General features: G+C 40.7%; 1 protein-coding gene and 1 non-coding gene across 3 annotated transcripts; one reads left to right on the top strand and one right to left on the bottom strand.

Moving 5' to 3' along the window:
* Positions 1–611: 611 nt before the first annotated feature.
* On the bottom strand, positions 612–684 carry trnar-ccu (transfer RNA arginine (anticodon CCU)). Its single transcript has one exon. It is a non-coding gene; the product is annotated as a tRNA-Arg (tRNA).
* A 173-nt stretch (positions 685–857) lies between these two features.
* On the top strand, positions 858–15,038 carry ift56 (intraflagellar transport 56). Of its 2 annotated transcripts, none has more exons than XM_005470189.4 (18): positions 858–991; positions 1,639–1,782; positions 3,085–3,177; positions 3,313–3,427; positions 4,394–4,443; positions 5,434–5,579; positions 7,178–7,349; positions 7,728–7,802; positions 7,908–8,010; positions 9,106–9,161; positions 9,639–9,692; positions 9,779–9,842; positions 9,926–10,014; positions 10,288–10,371; positions 10,459–10,528; positions 11,685–11,791; positions 14,434–14,567; positions 14,719–15,038. In XM_005470189.4, the coding sequence occupies exons 1-18, from the start codon at positions 989–991 to the stop codon at positions 14,831–14,833; spliced, it is 1,674 nt and encodes a 557-aa protein (XP_005470246.1). In that variant the 5' UTR covers positions 858–988; the 3' UTR covers positions 14,834–15,038. The 2 variants fall into 2 exon arrangements, with proteins under 2 accessions (XP_005470246.1, XP_003448010.1); XM_003447962.4 differs by lacking the exon at positions 858–991 and adding an exon at positions 1,151–1,458.
* The last annotated feature ends 388 nt before the right edge of the window (positions 15,039–15,426 follow it).

Genomic DNA, 15,426 nt, shown 5'->3' on the forward strand with positions numbered 1-15,426 from the left:
CCTACCTAGGTAGTCTTCAGAGACTGATTTAAACAAAATAACTTATTTGCCTTTCAAGCCATGCATTTATAATTGTGTTTTTGTTGCTTTGGAGTGTACTTTTAATTGTGTTTGCCAGTGAATGTCCTCTGTTGTATATAACTTTTTCTTTTTTCAGTATTTCCTAGCTTCACATGCACAAATGCTGCCATAGGTCTGCGTCTTAAAGTTAACATCCTTATTGTATCCCCACACAAACAGTCACAGATGGCCGCCCCTCTCTGAGTTTTGTTCTGCTGCAGGTTTCTTACTGTTAAGAGGTAGTTTATTTTTATGTTCTTTATGTTTCTTTATTGTGCGTAGGTTTGAGTATGAGATTCCTGGGTTGTTGGCTTCCTTTCTAAAACATTGTTATGTCCTTACCTTGAAAGGTAAACTGCTTTCAGAGGATTATTTCTTTGATTTGTCATTATATAAACATTGCTGAGCTGAAGCGAGAATAATGCAGATTGTTGTACGGTGAACTGGACGCTCATCTTTATTGTGATGTTTGCACTCGGCTTCAATGATGACCGTGTAAAGTGAAACATATTTTAAAGAACAATAAACCTACAAATCCCAGAAAAATGTTCCACCCCAGATGGGACTCGAACCCACAATCCCTGGCTTAGGAGGCCAGTGCCTTATCCATTAGGCCACTGGGGCGCGCACGATTCACCTCGTGAAAACTATACTAATATTAATTGAGAACAAATGACAACCCATACTAATACGCGGCAGTAGAAAATGAGTTAGAGGTTGATTTTTTCTGTTGTTTGGTTTGGAATCCATATCTATGTTTTTATTTTTATTTTTAATAAACGTACTGAATAAATCCAACTCGATGAAACGGCGCAGCCATTGCTCGCTACTCGGTTACTAAGCAACTGAGAACAAACCATTGAGTCAAGCTAAACGTAGAAGAACCGAGCTGCTTCCTGTTCAACAGCAAACTCGGATTGAATACAAAATGGTATTATTTTCCTTTTCCCGATATTACAAGCTTTGTATTCGGCTTATTCAGAGGAGAAAACAATCTGCCTCAGTTAAACAGTTCACGTTGAATAGATGTTAAACAGTCTCATTAAAGGTGAAGCCTAGCGATCGTAACTTTTATTTTGAAAGTCGTCGAACGGAAACTCTTAACCATGTTGTTGTTAACTACAAACTAGCTAATGCTATCGACATCTAAGTAGAAAATACACCACGCCACAGCGTAAAACTTGTTATTTTCTTCTCTCTCTCTCTTTTTTTTAAATTACGGCAGAGCCGTAAGAGAATTTAGTTGTCGTTTACCCCGTTGTGAGGTTTTAATGACAAATTAAACCAACAGTGACCATTAAATGCTAAAAGGTTACGGACGCAATAACGTAGCTAACACCAAACGTTACCTGGGTTAGTGATAATCAAGCCTCAGCTGAAGAGAGACTTATCGAAATGGTGAGCTGATGTTTTTGGAAACTTAACCCCAGGGCTGTTCTGATGTCTTATAATATTATATATTTCTGCTTGTTTTTGCCTTGCTTAACCGTTCCTTTGGTGGTCCGATGAACCCTAACCCCACCATTTAGGTAGAAGCTGTGCTATAACTCGATATAGTAAATTTGTTTTCCTCGGTAGATTCTCTCTCGGGTCAAACCAGCTGTGGGAGGAGAGACATCAACGAGCATTGGTGAGAAAAACAAAAGAAATAAAAGCAAGCTCCCCCGATTGGAGGAATACCTGCAGCAGAGAGACTACCTGGGAGCCTTGACGTTGTTAGAGGTACTTAAGGAAAAACTCAATCTTTTGGTATCCACTGCTCAGCATATCGTAAGATAAAGACCCTGCAGTTATAGAGGGAGAACCCCCACCTTTAGAAGAGCCTCTATATACAACCGCTTGACAACAGTGGGGAGGAAGAACTCCCCTTTAGCAGGAAAAAAACAAATAAGATACACAAAGAATGTGTTTCTGGATGAGGCTCTCCACTTTTTAACCTCCTGCAGTGTAACTCTGTCGCATTTTTGTTTTTTAAATTTAGATAGACACAAAAAAAAATTCCCCCCCCCCCCCCCCCCCCCATTCAGCTGTCATTTTCTGCATCTCCACCTCTTTTTTTTTTTTTTTTTTTAGCACTATTGACTATTGACAAATATAAGTACAATGTGCCTTTAAAATTGAAGATGGGCACACAAAGATCTGCATATCTATCCATTGTCTCCCGAAGGCCTGATAATTCAGGACTTTATATGTGAGTCGATTCATTTTAGATTATTTCCCATTCGAACTCTTGCACATGTGGGATCAACAGCATATTTAATGCTTTTCACAAGGGCTACTGTTCCCTAGATGGAACAGTTATGAGATTTTATGCATTCCTAAATCAAAAGTAACTGAATCCTGACCTGCACTGTGTGTGCAGTGTGGTCTTACATGAGAATCAGAATCAGCAGACCACTACATCTGCTTCAAGGTTCAACAATTCCTGAAATCCTCCGAGCACCCAATTTGGCACCAACAACCATTCCACATTCATTGTCACCTAAATCACTTTTCTTCACCATTCAGATGCTCAGTTTGAAATTCAGAAACTGTTGACTATGTCTGCCTGCCTAAATATGTCTAAATGCATTGATTTTCTGTCATGTGATTTGGCTGATTATTTGCATTAAGAATTAGTAGATACAGATATACCTAATAAAATGTTGGTGAGTGTATGCTCATTTTTTTCCCATGACAAACCCTGACTATGGGGAGATAAGTTAGACTATTATTAGATTGTCACGACTGTGTGAGCAGATCAAACTAGAATATAGTATACAGTATATTCTTAGTTTCTTACAACTCCATGATGACGGGCTAAGTAGTGCTGCTGTTTAGACTGTTGATTTGTGAAACGTGAAGTAAAGAAAAGAAAAAAAACATTTATTTATTTTCTTGGGTCCTGCAGATTATCCCTGTGCCAAGGACTGGAATTAAAGTTTCAGAAATACAGTTTCACTGCAGACAGTGAAACTGTATTTCACTGTCTGCAGCAACTGAGGTGTTGCTGCACCTGCTCATGTGTTGCTGTGTCACGTCTAGTTTCAGAAAAATATTGGCGAGAGAGAGGAGGATGCAGACCTCTGGATTGGGTACTGCGCCTTTCACTTGGGGGATTACAAGAAAGCTATGGAGGTAGTTTTTGTTGTACATGAGTGTGAATCCACGTGTTTTCCTTGATACAGCCCCCAAAATACTTCATTCACATATCAAAACGCTTTTGTAGGGTAATGTTTGAATATCCATTATATTCTTTCCATTTCCTGATAGGAGTACAAGTCTATGACCAACAAACCTGAGTGTCCTGCTGAGGTCTGGGTCTACTTGGCCTGTGCCCTGTTTTTTCTGGGGCTCTATAAAGAAGCAGAGGAGGCTGCATCTAAGGGTAGGCAGATATTTGTGTACAATGTTACTGAAGAGCAAAAGTGCACTAGTATTCTGTGGAACTGTTATAAGTAGAGTCCCAGACTGGGACATGTTTGGTTTACCAAGAGCAGCAACTGCTTTAATATATAAATGTGTACTTACTTGGTTCAGCAGTTGATGGCAAGCTTTTGAAAGCAAAGGTATTGTATATAGATCATTACAGAGTCAAGGTTAATTTGACCATGTTTAGTGACATTTAACATTTTGAAACCCTTCCTGTGTGGGAAGGGTTATCAGGGTGTGAGGATTTATTGGTGATGCAGTTTATTGCCTTATAAAAAAAGACTGCAACGACTAATCATTGATCTGTATTTTTTTTCTTTGCTTCATCACATTTAAGGAAACTCAGGATTACTGTATTTACTTTATTTTAAGATCACCATCCTTGCAGAATCAGTGTCTGGTGTGAGAACCTCGTTGTGCAGCATCAGACAGCCAATCAGAAAGCTGTAAATGATGAATAATCTTTTAGAATAATGATCCAATAGACAATGAATATGATTTGCATTTTATTTTGTTTGCTTCTTACCAAATTAATTTTAATTTGTGCCCCTGTATCGTGCACCAATTTGTTCTCAAAAGATGCTCCTCTTGTGTATGATTTGGTATTTGTGTGTTGTAGTGTTTATTTTAAGCCTTTCATTTAAAAAAAAAAAAAAAGGCTTACAGGATTTTTTTTTAAAGGGCTTTTATTTTGAAGAGTGTAAACTTGATGTACATGGAGATTATTGATAAGATTTAATAAGTTATCCTGTGTGATTGAAGAACTACCCCACATTTAAGCCACTGCCCATTCTTTGTGTGAGTTCTGTGTCCTGATGTTGTTGTATAACCACTGAGAGCTAGGTAATGTTGTAATGAATGGTTTCCTTGTTCTCGTGTGGTTTGCTGTCTAACTGAATTTGGTGTCTCTTCTTCTCCCTAGCACCTATGTCCCCCCTCCAAAACAGGCTGCTGTTTCACTTGGCTCACAAGGTTTGAAAATTATCCCTTTATTATCACACTTTTATGTATTTTCTGTGCTTTGTCTGACTGAATTCTTTTACGCAACACTGATTTTGAAGTTATTTTCATCTACATCTGATTTGTTTGTGAGTTTGATTTGTGTTTTCTTGCCCTCTCCCTTGTCTTTACAACCACAATCATCAGTGGCACTCACTTACTCAGTTTTTACTCAGTCAGTACACCTTTGCAATATATTGAAGCTTAAAAAACAGCTGAAAGTGTGCTTGGCTCTGGCAGTAAGGAAGTGTCAGAAATGATTCCTGTGCAGTGATCTGAATCCAGTGATATTAAAGCGAGTTATAACCAGGAGTTAAAGTGAGCTGGAATCATTAGTAGATAAATCTAATGATGATATAAAGCCAGTTAGATTTTTGTGTGCTGCTTGGCGTTGCTTCCAGCTGATGCCACAGAATACTCACCCACCCGATTACATCCTGTTGTAGTTCTCATCCATGTTCATGGATACAGATGTTAGTATAATGATGAGCATGTTGCTAGCTCTACTGCACAGAAGTGTTAAACCCCAGAGCACTAGTAGCACGTCTGATGATCACAGTCTGAACACAAAGAAAAATCATTGTACAGCTTCTGATGTTTTTATCTTCTATGTTAAGTACAGTTTATGAGTTTATGTGTAATGAAATGAACTTTATGAAGAAAATAGCAATTAATAGCATTACAATATGAATAATTACATGTGTTATTTCTAAGCGATTCTTTGCCTAAAACTGCACTACTACTCCAGATCTGCCCGATCCCACTTTAACCCCTGGTCATAACATAAGGAGAGGAAACAAATCAGAACACAGGAATAATTAACAAAAGAAATTAGAAATGATTAAAAAAAATGCGTGTCTGAAAACGATCTGCTCAGCACATGAAGGTTTACAGCTGCCAGAACCGATCACACCTCTAATTGCTGTTTCCTTCGTGTCCGTTGTCTTCGTATCATTGTCTCAGTTTAATGATGAGAAGAGGCTGATGAGTTTCCACCAGAACCTGGAGGATGTGACAGAGGACCAGCTGAGCCTGGCATCCATCCACTACATGCGCTCGCACTATCAGGAGGCCATAGACATCTATAAACGCCTTCTGCTGCAGAACAGGTCTGTGCCTTTCCTTCCCTTTCAATCTTTGAAATTTGTTTCACACTCCTGCTGTACTTCAGCTCATCTCAGGAACCCCTTAAAAGGTGGGAGTCTTTTAATGGAGAGGTATTAGATTTTATGACTTTCACACTTCGTGCAGACACAAGGATAGTGCCATTGATGGTGCAGTAGACCTGGTGAGCCTTCTTTCTCCAACCACTGTGCTGTATTTGGAGCATCCAGATATGAAAATGAAAATACTTTGATTTCAGTAGACATCTCCTGCCTCTTCTTGCAGAGTTATTATGTATTCATGGCTTTGGAACATGTGAGCAGCTGAGGTGTTTTTTTTTGCTTGTTTGTTTGTTTTACTGTGTTGACAGTACAAGATCTGCCAGCTGCCAGCAGCTCTGAGGACAGCTACTTCCTTTGACTGCTGACACTGAAATGCAAAGATTTTAAACTAGTGCTGAGAAGATTCACAAAAACACGAATAGACTTTTCTGAAACACTCGATGTGCCTCATTTGGCTTCGCTGGACTGCCATTATCCAATCCTCATGTCTTAAGTGTTTCCTTGATTGTGTTTGTTTGGTTCCTGTACTGACTTTTTAGTTCCATCTGACTTCACTAAAAATATATTATTGAAAAATAGAGATTTGTAAAAAATATTTGTTATCTGGGATTTCTCTTTCTTACATGTGGAAGATAAAAGCTGTTGTGCAGGACTTTGTACTGGGGAGCTGGCAGAGTAAAGTCCATTTAATGTCTGATCTCACTGATTTAAACATTTCTAGATGTTACTGTTGGATATTGTCCACATAGTTCGTGGGTACAGTGCAATTGTGAAAGAAACTTGAACAGGGAGAGTGACCCCTTTGATACAGACTTCAATCCACAGACCTTCAAATATTAGTCTTTTCAGATTTACAGTTAACTTAAAATATCCTTTTCAACTTTCTCATTTAAAAATGAGAATGTATAAAAACAGTCATGACACAAAAAAACAAGTTTCTGTCATTTGCTGGGTGTGAGAAAATGTGCTGTTTTGAAATGCAGAACTGTCTCTCAGTGTAGACTTCTATATGTAATGTGAACACTATTTGCACCTCACAAAACAGCCAAGATGGCCTGTTTTGTGATTATGTGCAGATGGATAGATGTGATGTGTGGGCAAAAGGCTGGGTACATCCCAAACAGCTTACACGTCTAACACAGAAAGAGACAATTATACACACTCACCTAAAGCCAATTGAGAAACACTAATTAATCCAACAAGCATGTCTGTGGACTGTGGGAGGTACCCCACAACAGAGAGGACCTGCAAACTCCAACCGGCTGGCAAGTTTGATCCCAGAACCTTTAAAATCTTCCAAGTGGACTTGTTGCACAGGTGGCATCCTAACATGGTACCACGCTGGAATTCACTGAGCTCCTGAGAGTGACCCATTCTTTCACAAATGTTTGTAGAAACAGTCTGCATGCCTTGGTGTTTGAAGGCTTAAAATAATTAATAATAATGATTATTATGAGAACTTTATTTATTAAGATATTTGTTTAAAAAAGAAGACAAAATTAGCCAGAAAGTCATTTTTATCTAAAATCTTGTCTTTTCAGAGATTTTCTGGCTCTGAAAGTGTACGTGGCTCTGTGTTACTACAAGCTGGACTACTATGATGTCTCCCAAGAAGTGCTGGCCGTGTACCTGCAGAGTATCCCCGACTCCACTATTGCTCTCAACCTCAAGGCTTGCAACCACTACAGACTTTATAACGGCAAAGCAGCAGAGGTACCGAGCTGCATGTCCTGGTCGATACTTTGGTGGTTCTTCATCTTTATTGTTGTGAATGTAATGAGTTATTATTAAGAAGGTTTAAGGGGTAATGATAAAAAGTCTAAATTAATCTTTTTTAGTTTTACCCATTTTACATGTCACCATGTGTTATTACAGTAGCATGAAAATTCCAACAGTTTTTTAACATTTGTGTGAGGCTGAGGTGCTTGTTCTCATGTTTTTTTTTTTTAAATTACTTGCTCTGTCACACCTGAGTGGTTGCCCTTTTAGCTGGTAGGTTTGACGTGTGTGTGTGTGTGTGTGTGTGTGTGTGTGTGTGTGTGTGTGTGTGTGTGTGTGTGTGTGTGTGTGCATGTGCTCTGGTCCCCTTAGGCTGAGTTAAAGAACCTAATCGACATCTCTTCCTGCTCCTTTGAGTTTGCTAAGGAGCTTATCCGACACAACCTGGTAAGCACTCCACAAGCTTCAGCTGTAAGTGAGTAGGTGTGTGTGTGTGCGCGCATACACTAGTAACTGCTACACTTCAACACTCTGAATCCCTGTGTACTGCAGGTGGTGTTTCGTGGTGGGGAGGGTGCATTGCAGGTACTGCCTCCTCTGATTGATGTGATCCCTGAAGCCAGACTCAACCTGGTCATCTACTATCTCAGGCAAGGTGTGTAGCCACATCACTGCAACGTTGTTGTTGTTGTTTTTTTTAAAAATACAGGCAAAAGAAGGGATTAGACAGGGTATACTAGTACAGAGTGCAACACGAATGAGGCCTCAAGCCTGGCAATCTGTTAGTCCTTCTTCTGTTATGGAAGCCAGGGGGGTCATTACTCAGGGCTCATGGCCAAGTGAAAGTAGAAACGCAGATCGATCAGTAAATCAGCAGCTTCGCCCTGTACTCCTTATTACTCTGCAGACACTGCATCAACCTGTCTTTCCTGAAAGATAAAGTCTCCACCCTCTCTGCATTTGTGAACAAGACCCTGAGATGCTTAAACTCCTCCGCTTGTGGCAGCAACTGCTCCCCAACCTGGAGTGGGCACCCCATCCTTTTTTTACTGAGAACAATGTCCTCACACTTAGAGGGCAATTCTCAACTACAAAAATCAGAGACAAGATCGTGAGACCACCGAACCCAATGTCCTTCACCCCTGTCCGACCAATCCAGCCCATGCTATAATGCAGCTTGAACCACAGCTGGATTTATGCTTCAGAAATGTTCTTGGTCTAGATGAACAAAATGTGTCATGAGTATGTTGAAACACAGTCCTATTGGCACACTATCATTTACACCATTATTTATATGTAATACTAACTTATTATGCCATTCATTCAATAACAAACCAAATCATTAGTGCAATAGCTTCTCTGACTCACAATCTATTGCAATTTATAAGTTAATGCCCATAAAGCGACAAATCTGACCATGAGCATAATTTGGGTGAAGATTAGGAGACAATTGTGTGCAAGTGACACTAAAAATTACCTTTTGAACAGTACTGTGAGAGGATCAGCGATTCTTGTGAAATGGGGATAAATGGGTGACGTATACCTTGGCTTTGCAAAAGCTCACTGGTCCTTTGGATGAGCTAAAAATTATGGGCAAACATAACGTGATGCACTCTTTCTTTCACAGCATCACATTTATCGTGCAGCATCACTATTCAGTGATAATAGATGTTAATTTCATGTAAAGCTGTATTAATCACCAGATTTTTATAGAGTTGACGCATTCACATACTCGCATTTCTGCTCACAGACGATGTCGAGGAAGCTTATAACCTCATCCAGGATTTGGTCCCCACCACGCCTCAGGTGAGGTTAAGTTTTAATGTTGTCCTTTTAAAAGTTTGGTCCCGGTGTTTGACTCCAAGAGTCTGTCCAGTTTCACTTTAATATGATATTTGTTAAAGTTTTATGTTAAGTTTAGAGTCAGTGCTTGTATTTTTAAAGTCACTGTATGGTCTTGTTACAGGAAAGAAAATGCCCAATAAAACAAAAACAACCCTGGCAGATTAAATAAATCCTGCTAACAAAAACTCTTCTTCTTTCCCACTTAAGAGCTCTCGAGGAGATTTTTCTTTCCTCTGATCATTTTTTTTTTTTTTTTTTTATCTTCAAAAGCACTTTAATGTCTCCTGGATCTGAACCATGTGAAACTCATGAAGTGTTTGGCTTTTGTATTCCTTTTATGTTTTTTCCTTACTTGTTGGAATGGATTTTGACAGGCTTTGAAGCTGTGATGAAACAATGGATCAAATGATTTACTCTGATCTTCTTTTTTTTTGATAGGAGTACATTTTGAAAGGAGTGGTAAACGCCGCGTTAGGACAAAAAATCGGATCAGTGAGTATTTCTGTAAGAGTTACATGCAAACAAAAATGATGGCTCTGAGTGTGAGACAAATGTGCGATTGTGCTTTCGTGTTTCAGAGGGATCACTTAAAAATTGCTCAGCAGTTCTTTCAGCTGGTCGGAGGCTCGGCTAGCGAGTGCGGTACGCCCCACAGAAATCTGACCCGTTTTATTATTTAAGGAAAGTGTGTTAGCATGTGTGTATTACATTTTCTGTCCTTTCAGATACTATTCCTGGCAGACAGTGCATGGCCTCCTGCTTCTTTCTCTTGAAACAGTTTGAAGACGTTCTCATTTATCTCAACTCGGTCAAGGTTGGTGTTGCTCAGCGCGCACATTGAATCGCTTGCAGTGGAGAGTCAGTATTATTATCTTTATTATTCAGGTAAAAAAAAAAGGAAAAAAAAGACGCTCACCCACACGCTGGGTGAGAAGTGCCACTTCAGATGACAAGTGGTGCTTTACATTTATTCGTGTGTGTGTGTGTTTTTTTTCTCCTCCATGATTCGTACTACCAACACAAGGCTGACACTCGTTTTATTTCTGGACACGTGGGCACTCGTCCTTTTTGTGCTTTTCTTTTTCAGGGTTACTTCTACAACGATGATACATTCAACTTCAACTATGCTCAGGCAAAAGCAGCGATTGGCAACTACAGAGAGGCAGAAGAGGTACGCTAACTGAGCAGCCATTTGTATGTGTCTGTGAATAAATTGTTGGCCTTTTTCTTTTTACGGATTTTAATTTTTGGTTCACAGGTTTTTCTGCTCATTCAGAGTGAAAAGATCAAGAATGACTATGTTTACCTCAGCTGGCTGGCACGATGCTGTATGTATAGTTGATCGGTAATACAGTGTATTTACAGTCACAAGCCACATTATTAGGTACACTTTGCTACTACAATAATAAGGTATTCAGTGAGAAGCTGGAAATTCCTCAGAGATTTCCATCCATATTGACATGACAGCATCACACAGTTGTTGCAGAGTGCAGTGAAGTATCACTAGTCGGGGGTTTTTCCTGCTTAGGGGAATTTGTGTTGCCTCCCCCCAATGAGATTTCAGTCAGAGCCAAATTAAATTTCCCAATTTTAATCAAACACTTGCTGCTGATTTGTCAGCAGCATAGACTCATTGCCATACTATATGCAGACTTATCATGCATGTATGTGTGCGGTCATCCCAGAAAACCCTGAGAAAACAAACTCCTACTCTGCTTGTTCAGTATTTGTAAAACGGTAAATGGAAAAGTCCAGTTAAACAATAAAAAAACAGTGCATCTGTCACAACAGGGATTCAAACAAAAACATAACAGAAGAAAATCTGGCCTGGGCAGCTCAACTCTGAGCTAGACTTTGACACAGAAGGATTAAAAGGTGCTAAACCAGGTTGGCTGGTTCTGTCAGAAATAATCAGTAAAACTGTAAGAGTAGTCCTCACTGCAGCCGGCTGCCAACACAAGAACACCATCTGTTAATTTCACTCTGCTGATAAGGTGTTTGTTCAGTATGAAGATGAGGAGATTTGCATATATTATAACTAAGTGTGTAACAACCAAACAAGGAGCATAAATGATCCCGTTTCTTAGTTGCTGCTGCCAGCTGCACAAACATCTGCGAAACCTTTTTAGGTAGACATGAAAAGGATACAGTAATCTTCATCTGATCACATAAAAGCTCTTAGACACCTTTACACAGTAGAAATGAGCGCCCCTTTTTACTTGTTCACCGAGGCTGAGGCCCGAATCAAACATTTCCAGCCTGAGGCCTTTAAAAAATTTAAGGTCTCTCATCACTCAGCTGGAGTTTCTCTCAGCAGCTCTGAGAAACGGAAATCTCTGATAGAAGAAATTTCTTCCATTCTCAGCTTTAATCTACATCAATAAAACCTGCCCGCGGCCTTTAAAATGTTCCATATTTGAATGTAAAAGAGCTGAAAGTGCATGTGAGCATTGGGTTATTGAACACTGATCTCGGTCTCATCAGACATAATGAACCAGAAGGGTCAGCTTGCCTGGGAGCTCTACCTGAAGATGGGAACTTCCTCAGATTCCTTCCTTCTGCTCCAGCTCATTGCCAACGACTGCTACAAGGTGACATCCTCCTCCCTCCTCTTCCTCGTGGTACTGTATGTGGTGGCTGTTTTAACCCTGTGAGATCTTACTCATCAGCAGTGATGACCCCAACACTAATCCTATCAGAACACGTAGTCTCAGCAATCAGGGGACAAAAAAATGTTTACATTGCTCAAAAAATCCTTTTTTGCTCATCTTCAGAACAAACTGGAGGGTTAAGCTCATAACTGCGATTTCACAGGGTTCATTTTTACTTCAGTCAAAAGATTTTGGAGAAAATGAATTAGTCAGCTGGGATATGTTCCTGCCCCTCCATCATAGCCCTGAATAAGAGATTAAGAAGACAGGGAAAACTAATCAGTTATATTGATTAATTAATAAGTGGTTAGTTAGTGGTTTCCTTTCCAAACACTGAAGGAAAGATTAATGATAAGAAATGACAACTATTATTTTTTTTTTCTTTCTTTTTTTTTAACCTGTCCCGTTTGGTTCTTTTGCCATCAGAATTATTGTCTAAAGGCGAAGAAAGATGCCCAATGGATTTACTTTACCAAATTGACCATCCCAGCCTTGCTGTAATGGTCCATTTGAATCACCTTTTATTGTTTATTTTATTTTCACTTGCTGAATACGGGACAGACTTGACTGGTGGAAAGAAAGGGGAGAAAGAAAGAGGGAAAGAAAAAAAACCTGAGAAGAGGGACGGGGAAAAAGGGCAAAAAACAAAAACCAACAGAATAAGCAGACAAAAAATACATATATCGATCACCTGGATCACCTGTTGAGAAAGAAAAAAGAAAGCAAGCAGAAGAAAACGAGAGTAATAAACAACATCACAATGATATATGGGAATATGACAGTAAATACTAAATATTAAACATTATTGTGCAGCACGTGAGATTGACAGCGCACAGTGTGCTTTGAGGTAGGAGCCAAAAAGGGTGTAGTTTGTGTGTGTGATCACCCGTGTGTACACCTGTGAGCATGAACGCGCTTGTTTTTAAAAGGTTCCTTCATGTAATGATCTGCTAGAGGGTGTGGGGGGCCACAGCCCCGACCTCCAGGGCATGAAGCAGGTATGGAGGAGATCAAAACTCCAGACATCCAGAGGCCCCCAGAACACAAGAGACCAAGGAAGACCAACAGAGGGGCAGCTGCGTCACTATCCCAGAAAGAGCTGAGGAGAGTCCCAGATGAGGGGTCACTCAGCAGCCGCGGAGCAGAAGCCAGGGGGGTTGCAGTGACGTGCCCGTGAGCTCCGCCGGCAGCCAGCTGTGCCTGAGTGACCGAGCCCCAGGCCGAGGGCACCCCACCCCCGAAGTGGCCCGAGCGAGCCCCAGGCTCCAGGCCCCGATAAGCAGCCGCCAAGGAGTGAGCCGGTGTGTACCTGGGCGCCCACCCCCGGACACAAAGAACCACCAACGCACCGATGTCTGAGGGCGTCCGCCACCGGCAGGGGAAGTGGTGGGGGGAGATGGGCCTCCAAACCTTGGAGGGCCTGTCCCCAGAGAGGTGGCGTCTGATACCCAACCTGACATATAGACACAGACAAACAGGCACACACAGATACAAACATCTATTCCCACCCTCATGCTCTCATATACAATTACTCAACACTCACCCAACGTGGAGACAGACATAGAGAGACACTGTACACACAATCACACTCCCCAAGCATACTCTAGACAACTATTATTTAGTCGCAGCCCTGGTTTGAATATTTATCTGCCTTTTGTGATGAATTTACAGAAAGTGCCACAGCTAATGATTTGATGCTTTATTGAATAACTTGCTGATTATTTATCTTCCATAGATGGAGACAAGACAAAAACCTGTCACGGTATCAGATCAAGAAAAGCAGCAAATACTCAGTCTCATAACAACAACAGTACTTTTATGTTTTTGTTGTCTGAGAGTAAATCATTGATTCTGGCTGCTGCATGACTACACGTGGCTATAGCTTGTTAAAACGCCTTCATTTATTGCTGAAGGCAGGAGTCCTTCAGTTCAGTTGTGTAACATTTCTGAGGAATACCTGCATCCGGAATTCAGAAATGTCAGATGTATTTAGAAGTCCCAAATGTCACCTTAAATGGAGAAACGGCACCTTTTATGCTCTGCCTGCTGGATTTTGTGGTATTTTTCACAGGCTGTGCAGCTGCAGTCTTCACCGAAAATATTTTGATATGTTTTTAAAGTGGACTTACTGTGTTTTTCTTTAATTTCTGTGTGTAACTGTTAGAGTGCTGGATGCTTACATATAAGTGAGGTCATCACTGAGTCAAAAACTCACTTTTAGGTTCACAGACTTCAGACTTTTACCTCTAAACTTTTTGCTGTCAAAGAGAGGAGATATCTGTAATAAGGTCATCTCGGGAACACAGCTCTGACTGTGAGCATAGGAGTCCACTTGCTGTTTGTGAGGGGCAGCCAATCAGAAGACACAGGGCCTGAAAGAGACACAAACTGCTTGTTTTAGACAGTGGATTAACTGAGAGGCAGCACCAGGGGCCGGCATGAAATAAAAAAGCCGTGAATCACACAAAACTACTCTAAAGTCCAAAAACAACAATATGGAGCTGGGAATGAGCATAAATAGTCTACCTGAAGGTAAAGAGGCTCTGCGTGCCGATGCTCATGACTGCAGCCTGTCGTTTCAGATGGGTCAGTTCTGCTACGCAGCGAAGGCCTTTGATGCACTGGAGAAGCTGGACCCAGCCTCCAACTACTGGGAGGGGAAAAGAGGGGCGTGTGTCGGCGTCTTTCAGCTCATACTGGCAAACAAGGAGCCCAAGTATGTTTGTCTCTCTTTCCTGTGGGGTGGTTTTGGTTTTGATCATCATGCTGTCTGCAGGAATGGGTGTGAGGTTTAAGCAAAGTAAACATGGGAGATTGTGCATTCTTTATGTAATCTTGTTTCCTCACGTATCCTGTTTGCACCCTAGGGAGACTCTTAAAGAGGTGCTGACCCTCCTTCGAAATTCAGGAAACCCCCAGGTCGAGTACATCATCCGAATTATGAGGAAGTGGGCCAAAGACAACAGAGTCCTCCTCTCGTGACAGCCTTGAGCCTTCAGTGCTGAACTGAAGACTCCAAGCCCACGATAAGAGCAGCTGCCCAGATGCAGACAGCAGCACTGATCATCTATCACACATCAAGAAGGATTTGTATTTTTCTACTATACTCTAGTTCTTTGTGCTGTTCTGTGTACATGTATTTAAATTTAACACATAATTTAACCCGATTAAACTTTTTTAAAACAAATGTCAGTGTGTAAACATTTTCAGACCATAAATTACACACTAAACATTTCATACTGTCAACATCTATAAACATCAGTGGCTATTTCTAAACATTGCACATTTCCTAAGAGTTTACTGAGTGTAGCTGCTAAGCTGTGCTCTGTACCAGTGAAGGATGGATTCCAGTTTTATTATTAACTCTGAAAAAATACTTTAAAAATTAGATTGTTGGAAACCCTCAAAAGTTACATAAAAGTCCACCATTTGAAGTACACTTTACCTGCACCGCTCGTATTTCCACATTGCACTATGGTGTGCATGGGCTCACATATAAACAGTTAAAGGAGCACACTTCAGGCAGTATTCCACGTTTATACAGCTGTTATGACCCTGGCCTTCCTCTGAGACCT

The sequence above is a fragment of the Oreochromis niloticus genome, linkage group LG6, assembly GCF_001858045.2.
Source record: "Oreochromis niloticus isolate F11D_XX linkage group LG6, O_niloticus_UMD_NMBU, whole genome shotgun sequence".
Taxonomy (NCBI): Eukaryota; Metazoa; Chordata; class Actinopteri; order Cichliformes; family Cichlidae; genus Oreochromis; species Oreochromis niloticus.